Genomic DNA, 9243 nt, shown 5'->3' with positions numbered 1-9243 from the left:
AAATTTATGTATTGGAACGTAAACATGTCAACCAAAGTTAAAGTCACTGTCAACACTGATCAATGTTTTATTAAAGTGCTGGCAAAATGTTGCAATCAAATCTATGTTTTAACCTTTTCCTTGCTTTTGGCTTTCCTGTTTCTGTGTTTCATTACAAAACCTTGTCAAATACATCACACAGAAACCAACATGCTGGCAACATGCTGAACAAAGAGCTGCAGATATATGGTGTCAGATATTTTAATACTTTGTTTTAATTTCTAGCTTTTTTAAAGTCTTTGATTCCAGTGTGTTTAAAAGGCTGAATTATAAAATAATAAAATTTTTAAAAATTTTAAACATTCCTTTTTGTAAACAGATGTTGGTTTGGAAAGCCAAAAATCTGCATTATAATACACTGTATGTCTGCATGCCAGGTACATTTTGTGTGATGATACCTGTGCACAAATGATTCTCACAGTGAAATTCAGCATTCAGCATCAACTATTGCCTCCTTTCGATGATAATTATGCTCTCGCAAACTATTGATTCGATCCACATCCTGATTTCCTGTCTTGAGTATTGATGTATGCAGCTTTTGGGGGGTTATTACTTTATGGATATCTTTGGATACCTTGGTTTGTTTGACGTTTGATTGACTGACATACTGATTGATGCTCATCATATGCAGATATTTCATGAATTCTGTTTTCATCCAACCAGGGAGAGAAGTGAGAAGTGTGTGTGTATAACGAACTTCCAATGTAATCATGTTGAATCTATTTTTTTTAAATAATTAAAAAATTCTTTTCCTTTTTTCTTTCTTTCTTGGTTTATAGAGAGAGAGGGGGGGGGGGGTGAGAGTGAAAAAGAGTGATGTGTACATAGACAATTGAAGGAATATTTAGAACATAACTTTACGTAGTAGAAGACGTCATGTAAGATCAGAAAGATGACGTAAAAATAGCATTACGTCACCTGTTATAAGTGTAGTCTGTGACCAAGATGCCAGGTGGCAGCGAAAATTCAAATTTTTATTTTTTGTTTAACAAAATAGGTGTTGGTTTTCAACTTTGTTTGATATATATATATGTGTGTGTGTGCTCTTGCTATTGGGAGATCTTGGCTTTAGATATGCTACTCAGCATCAGAAGGTGATTTTTGCTAAGAAAGTATTTTGTTTTACATTTTCATCATGTTCAATTTATATCTGAAAGTGTTAATGTATCTAGACTGTCAGAGTTCTACATTGATTTCCTTATGACTGTGGTTCCCTTTTCATACTGACGAGTTTTCAAAGAGCGTTCTTTGCCTTTGTGAAAGAAAAATGCTACCCCTGTTGAATAACATTTTTGATTTATGTCATTCTTCCATCTATACTGTGGAAGAAAAAAGTGTATTTTTTTATCTTATTTTTTCTAATTTGTTCTTGAATATGACACATGGGCCACTGTTTTCCCATGTTTCTTCTGTCAACATTTGATACTGTGTGATTTGTCTGTTCACTTTTTAGTTTCGGACATGATTGTATGTAGCATACCTAGATCCTTTTGGCGTATGTGTACGTCCGTATGAAGTTCTGTGCGTATGTATATACATGGTTATTTATGTATGCGTGTACATAATTATATGTATGTTGTATTGTATATTATTATATTCAGTGTGTGGATGGAAAAAAATGTTCATCTGTACATATTTACGCAAGAATACAGATTTGGTTCCAGTTATGAAAATGAAAAGGCAAAAACAGGTTGGGATTTTTTTTTTTTTTGGGGGGGGGGGGGGGGGGTGGGGGGGGGGTAGAATAAAAAGAAAATATTCTTGATCGTATATTTAGGTTTAATACTTCAGTACGGTATGCATGATGTTGATGGTGAATAAGTTGCACTTTTAACTCACTCAGTACGACCAGTCCTCTCTTCTCGACTCTACACAGACCCCTCGGATGTCCAGTGGGTGTCTGAATGACCCAACCTTTAGCTTCCGTCGTCAGAATTGTGGTATTCTTTGTCAACATTCACCTCTTCAGTATAAGAGCCTTCCGCTTGCAATATTTTGATGATGGTAACTGGGGTGAAACGCTGTTAACGTTGTCTCTTTCGCCGTTCGTATGGAGAGAGTTAATCAAATTTATTGTACTATTATATTCTATATTGATGGAGTAAGATACATTCTTCAGTTTTCATTGGTATTGGTCAACTTGTTTTAATTTTGTTTTTAAGTTCATGTTAAACAATTCCATGAATATATCTTTCGGTTTTTTTAATATGCTGAATGAGTCTGCTTCGTTTTTTTCAATTTGATGTCAAACAAGTAGGTATATTCATTTTTTCTAAACAACTATTCGGAATAGATTTCAAACAGGCCTGTTGTATCTGACAAGTATGCTTTTGAAAGGACAATGGAACATGTCCCACTTGTGCTCACAATTATGGGTAACGTGTGTACGTATGCTTAGTACAGGACTTAACTTGGAATATTGGATAGAATGAATGTGTTTTAGATGTAAAAGAATCAAAGTTCTGTGTAGTATTCTGTTATTTTTGTTGTTTGTTTTTTTTTTTTTTGTTTTGTTTTTTGTTGTTTTTTTACTTCCAAGTGTACACATATGTTTGTATTTGTAAACCTTTGTCTGAATTATAAAAAAAAAACAAAAAAAAAACACCAGCGTGTAAGTGGTTTTCTTGTACTGTATTCACCTCTTCAGTAAGTCACGGGTTCAGAATATCATTCTGTTTATTTATCTACTTTCTCTCCTTGACTGCGTAATGCAAATAACATATGAAATGGTTCAGATAATTCATTGTGTCATAGATGTCATAGAACCATCTATTCAACACAGTCATTTCACCCACTCTAGGAAGACATTGTCGGGAATGGCCAGAGGGCAAAACAGATGCGGAAGTGAAGCTACTCATAGAAGAAAACAGTAAAGAAGAGGACATCATCATATACACAGATGGCTCAGTCACCAAAGACCAGTCTGGTTGGGGATTCACTGCGAAACAAAATGGAAAAACAATTTGGGAAGAGAATGCTGCCTACAAAGTCACAACCTCCAGCCTAACGATGGAAGTTGAAGCTGCGACACATGCCCTCCAGTGGCTATCGTCCATCCATACGCCCGGAAACCAACATGCCATGATTCTAACCGACTCAATGAACCTCATACAGAAAATTGAAAACGGAATGGGAAGCCCAGAGTGGCATAAGGCAATGCGCAACTTTCAGATTAAAAAACTCACATGGTCATACTGCCCGGGACATGCAGGTGTTAAGGGAAATGAGCGAGCTGACAGACTTGCTGGTAACGCAACACCAACGAGCGGCCTACATCTAGGAAAATCGGAAATCCTCAGAAAAGCCAAAGAATACCAAAAAGAACAGGTACAAGGCCATCACACCATCGATCGCCTCAAAGAAATAAAAGCAGAGAGAGGGAGCGGCCGAAAGTCTAACATGAAAGGTAGAGCACGATGCTTTGCAAATCAAACAAATATCGGCATCATTTCCAAACCAACATTGCGCAAATTTCTTCAAAACGGAACAGAGTCTCTGTGGGCCTTTCCAAATACAATAGACTGAGCAACACACTAGACGCCACGTTCTTGGCATCAGAGATCTTTTCCCATCCCTCTTGGCAGCCTCTGTGCGTGTGCGTGTGTGTATGTGTGTGTTTGTGTGGATGTGTGGGTCTGTGCTTTTGAGTGCGTTTGTGAATGCGCGAGAGTGTAAGTGTACACAAGTGTCAGGAGAGATCTGTGTACGGGTGTGTGTGTGTGTATATATATATATATGTATATATATATATATATATATATATATATATATATATATATATATATCTTTGTATATATGTGTGGGGGTTGGGGGTGGGAGATATGGGCGTATATGTGTGTGCTTGTACAAGTAAGTGTTCATCTCTGTGAGTGTGTGTTTGCGTGCGTGCGTGTGTGTGTGTGTGTGTGTGTGTGTGCCGTGGAAGCTGCGATACGTAGGCTAGAAATGAGTGTGTGGAGGAGGGGGTTGGAGGAGGTGCAAGGTAATGTGTGTGTGTGTGTGTGTGTGTGTGTGTGTGTGTGTGTGTTGGAGCTCATGTACGTTTATATGTATTTGACTGTACTTTCATATCTGTGAAACTGCATGTTTGGTGCATTTCCGTTATGCATGTGTGGGTGTATGTGTGAATGTGTGTCGTCATATTTTACATTCATTCGCTTAATTATCACCATTGTTTTCTTATTTATTTATTTATTTATTTTTTATTATTATCATTTTATTAGTATTACTATTATTATTACTACTACCTTTTTCTATATTATAATTATTATTTATTTATTTATTTATTTATGTAAGCTTATCTATTATTTATTCCCCCCACCCTTTTTTTTTTTTTTTTTTTTTTTTTTTTCTCAAGGCCTGACTAAGCGCGTTGGGTTACGCTGCTGGTCAGGCATCTGCTTGGCAGATGTGGTGTAGCGTATATGGTTTGTCCGAGCGCAGTGACGCCTCCTTGAGCAACTGAAACTGAAACTGAAACATTGTGTCATAATACTATACCAGGTGAAAAATGGCAGCACACAAACCTACATTTTATACCCACCCACAAACACATGCGCAAGAACACAATAGATCAATCGACCGACCGTCCGCCAAGCGTTAACACCAAAATAATAAACTGCTTATATATATATATATATATATATATATATATATATATATATATTACAATCAAATTTGAGAGAGAAAAAAAGTATACATTGGGCGATTTTTGTATTTTCTGTAAACATAATTTTGGCATTCGAATTCAAGTATAACACACACACACATAAACACACACATGCACGCACACATGCGCGCACGCACACGCACTCTCATACACACACGCATACAAACACACACACACACACATATATATATATATATAGAGAGAGAGAGAAAGACTATATATAAATGTATATGTGTGTGTGTACATATATATATATACATACACAAATGCACAAATTTGTGGTCTCACAGTTGCCCATGCCCAACCATCCACCAACAATACAATAATAAGTAATACAAGGTGAATTCAGTGATAATATTTCCTTCATCTGAGTAACATATGTACTTCACAACATCATAATACAACCCGTCTGCCTACAGAACAAAACAAACGAGAATACAGATGATGGACATAAACATGTCTCAGGATGACACTCTATTACGAATATCAGAAAAAAGAAAACAAAAACAACAAAAGTGGGACACTCCGTGATAAGATGAAACTCATCAACGACAGTATTTCTTTATCATTGTTGATTTCACTCTCAGCCGACCACAAGGCCATATTCTACAATCGCTAGTGAATATGTGATGGGGACATTACTGAGCAAAATTCCTCTTTGCAGCCAAGGCCACATTCTACAATTGACAGTGTGTGTGACGGGACATTGAAAATTCCTCTCTCCGGCCGACCACAAGGCCACATTCTACAATTGACAGTGTGTGTGACGGGACATTGAAAATTCCTCTCTCCAGCCGACCACAAGGCCACATTCTACAATTGACAGTGTGTGTGACGGGACATTGAAAATTCCTCTTTCCGGCCGACCACAAGGCCACATTCTACAATAAACCATTCCTCTCTCCAGCCGACCACAAGGCCATATTCTACAATCACCATTCCTCTCTCCAGCCGACCACAAGGCCACATTCTACAATCACTATTCCTCTCTCCCCGCCGACCACAAGGCCACATTCTACAATCACCATTCCTCTCTCCAGCCGACCACAAGGCCACATTCTACAATTGACAGTGTGTGTGACGGGACATTGAAAATTCCTCTTTCCGGCCGACCACAAGGCCACATTCTACAATCACCATTCCTCTCTCCAGCCGACCACAAGGCCACATTCTACAATCACCATTCCTCTCTCCAGCCGACCACAAGGCCACATTCTACAATCAACAGTGTGTGTGACAGGACATTGAAAATTCCTCTTTCCGGCCGACCACAAGGCCACATTCTACAATTGACAGTGTGTGTGACGGGACATTGAAAATTCCTCTTTCCGGCCGACCACAAGGCCACATTCTACAATCAACAGTGTGTGTGACAGGACATTGAAAATTCCTCCCACACAGGGCCACATCAGTGCTGAAAATATGTCGACATCAATCATGTAGGACCTGAGAAAGAAAACAAAATCTTGAAAAGAAAATTAGGCGGAAGTACAGTCATACTCACGCACAGAGGATTAACTCACTCAGTACGGCCAGTCCTCTCTTCTCCTCTACACAGACCCCTCGGATGTCCAGTGGGTGTCTGAACGACCCAACCTTTAGCTTCCGTCGTCAGAATTGTGGTATTCTTTGTCAACATTCACCTCTTCAGTATAAGAGCCTTCCGCTTGCAATATTTTGATGATGGTAATTGGGGTGAAACGCTGTTAACGACGTCTCTTTCGCCGTTCGTATGGAGAGAGTTAAAAGATTACAACGTGTCGAGAAACATCATTATGCACAATGCAAAAAATGGTTATAATAACAGGAATACAAATCCAGAAAATACTATCGGGCAAATCGCATCTCCTTTGGTGCAGGAAAATACAACATAATGTATATACCCAAACATCTAGTCCTAATAAAGACAAATAAATTATTGAATTGTATTGTATTGTATTTCTCTTTTTGTCACAACAGATTTCTCTGTGTGAAATTCCCGGTGCACTTGGTAATAAAGACATATTATATTCCATTCTAACTTTAATACGATATTCTATTGGACGTCCATTCGCCCGCCCTGTTTCAATTTTCAAGCAGTGAGTGTTACTTTTAACTTCAGATAACGAAATTATACATGGTGCAGTTGACCAATGTACTTCTCTCTCTCTCTCTCTCTCTCTCTCTCTCTCTCTCTCTCTCTTTTTTTTTTTTTTTTTTTTGTTACAGCGATCATATCACACACACTGGTTACTGTGATGCCATGTTTCATCCCAGCACTTTCATTTCAAAGCAGTAATCAACATTTTATATGGTGTCTGTTTATAAACGCTCGGCACAAGGGGAAATACGAGAGAGACAATATGCATGGGGAAATACTACAAAGACAATGCATATGGGGAAATACCAGAAAGACGATACATGTGGGGAAATATGAAACAATGCATTTGGGGAAATGTTAGAAAGACAATACGTATGGGGAAATATGAAACAATGCATATGGGGAAATATGAAACAATGAAACCTGTATATGAAACATGTATATGGGGAAATATGAACGAGACAATACGCATGCAGAAATATTAGACAGACAATTCATATGGGGAAATACGAAACGGTGCATACGGGGAGGTGTGAGCAAGAAAATACATAATATACCTACACAATACGAAATGTGAGAGAGACAACGCATAATGGGAAATAAAGAGAGAGACAGTAGGTATGGGGAACTATGAGAAAGACAATACATTATGCGAAATATAAGAAAGACAATGCATAATGGGAAATATGAGAGACAGTGCATATATGGAAATATGGGGAACTATGAGAAAGTGGAATGATGGCCTAGAGGTAACGCGTCCGCCTAGGAAGCGAGAGAATCTGAGCGCGCTGGTTCGAATCACGGTTCAGCCGCCGATATTTTCTCCCCCTCCACTAGACCTTGAGTGGTGGTCTGGACGCTAGTCATTCGGATGAGACGATAAACCGAGGTCCCGTGTGCAGCATGCACTTAGCGCACGTAAAAGAACCCACGGCAACAAAAGGGTTGTTCCTGGCAAAATTCTGTAGAAAAATCCACATCGCTAGGAAAAACAAATAAAACTGCATGCAGAAAAAAATACAAAAAAAATGGGTGGCGCTGTAGTGTAGCGACGCGCTCTCCCTGAGGAGAGCAGCCCGAATTTCACACAGAGAAATCTGTTGTGATAAAAAGAAATACAAATACAAATATTTGAGAGAGAGAGAGTGTGTGTGTGTGTGTGTGTGTGTGTGTGTGTGCACATGGAGGAATATGAAAGACAATACATATGGGGAAGTATAAGATCGAGAGACAAAATATTTGCGGAAATTTAAGAAAGACAATAGCAATGGTGAAATGTATCAGAGACAACATCGGAAGTGGGGCGGTATATAAGACGGACAACACTTATGGAGAAGTGAAAGGAGTGACAGAGAGGGGGGGGGAACTGGAAATGTAAAATAATATAATGATAATAGATGAAAAAAAAATTATTTTTTTTAATTAAAAGCCCCCAAAACCATTTCTTCCAATGTCCTCACGTGAATGGATAAAACTCTGCAAATTCTTTTTTTTCTTCTGCACCAACAACAGCAGCAGCAAAGCTCGTCATCCGCCCCTCCCACATAACCACCTCTCCCCCCCCCCCCCCCCCCCCCCCCCCCCCCACTTCCGGATCCAAGAAAAAGAGTTCTTCACTCCCCCTTTTTTTTTTTACGTGCGTGGATTTCTTCTCCTCCGAAGTTCATCCTCGGTTGCCTTGGAAGAGGAGGAGGAGGAGGACGACGAGGAGGAGGAGGAGGAGTCTTTGTGGCCCTGAGGAGTGCTGAAGCTCAAAGGGTTGATCTCTCTGTGGGTCTGCAGAAAGTCGTCGGGTCGCTCCCTGACCAGTTGCTCCAGAGGAAGGGCCCCGCACGTCTCGCTCTGCTGGTTCCCGCTCCTCTCCACCATCAGGCCCGCTGCCGGGCTCTGAGGCGTGACGTAGTCCACGCGCACGTTGTCGCGTGACGTCAGCGAGGGGCAGTGCGGGAAGTAGTTGTAGGGGTGGAGGAAGAAGGCCAGGTGCCCGCCGACCGTGTGGGTGACGGGGATGTCCTCGGTGTGCGGGATGTGGTGCGTGCCCATGGTGATCCACAACACCAGGTCCTGCACAGACGGACGCGTTCAAGGCCACTGTATTCAAGCGCACGTAATAGAACCCACGGCAGCAAAAGAAAAAAAAGAAAATGATATATTATCTCTGGCAAATTTGGTTGAAAAAATGCCACCTTGATAGTTAAACAAATACAATTTTAGACAGAAACAAAAAAGATGGGAATAGATAGACAGATAGATAGATAGATAGATGGATGGATAGATAGATAGATAGATAGACTGATAGATAGATGGGTTCTTAGTGCTGCAGCCTTGGGGGCTAGTTGGCCTTTGGGAACCATTCCAACGCCGACTGTCCAAAAAACCCTTTTGGCCGAGAGAGTGAGGATGTGTACATTGGGCAAGGCACTCTCCACAAAGATCCAATTCTAGCCCAGATAGT

General features: G+C 40.0%; 1 protein-coding gene across 1 annotated transcript in view; it reads right to left on the bottom strand.

Moving 5' to 3' along the window:
- Nucleotides 1-5041: 5041 nt before the first annotated feature.
- The window catches only part of LOC143291616 (putative amine oxidase [copper-containing]), a 32834-nt gene continuing 28632 nt past the window's right edge, over nt 5042-9243 (bottom strand). Inside the window, exon 11 of the mRNA XM_076601570.1 lies at nt 5042-8852. Coding sequence (XP_076457685.1) covers nt 8421-8852 — 432 coding nt within the window. The 3' untranslated portion in view covers nt 5042-8420. The remainder of the gene's footprint in view (nt 8853-9243) is intronic.

Source organism: Babylonia areolata, chromosome 17, assembly GCF_041734735.1.
Source record: "Babylonia areolata isolate BAREFJ2019XMU chromosome 17, ASM4173473v1, whole genome shotgun sequence".
NCBI lineage: Eukaryota > Metazoa > Mollusca > Gastropoda > Neogastropoda > Buccinidae > Babylonia > Babylonia areolata.
This window is presented reverse-complemented; position numbering and strand designations above follow the sequence as displayed.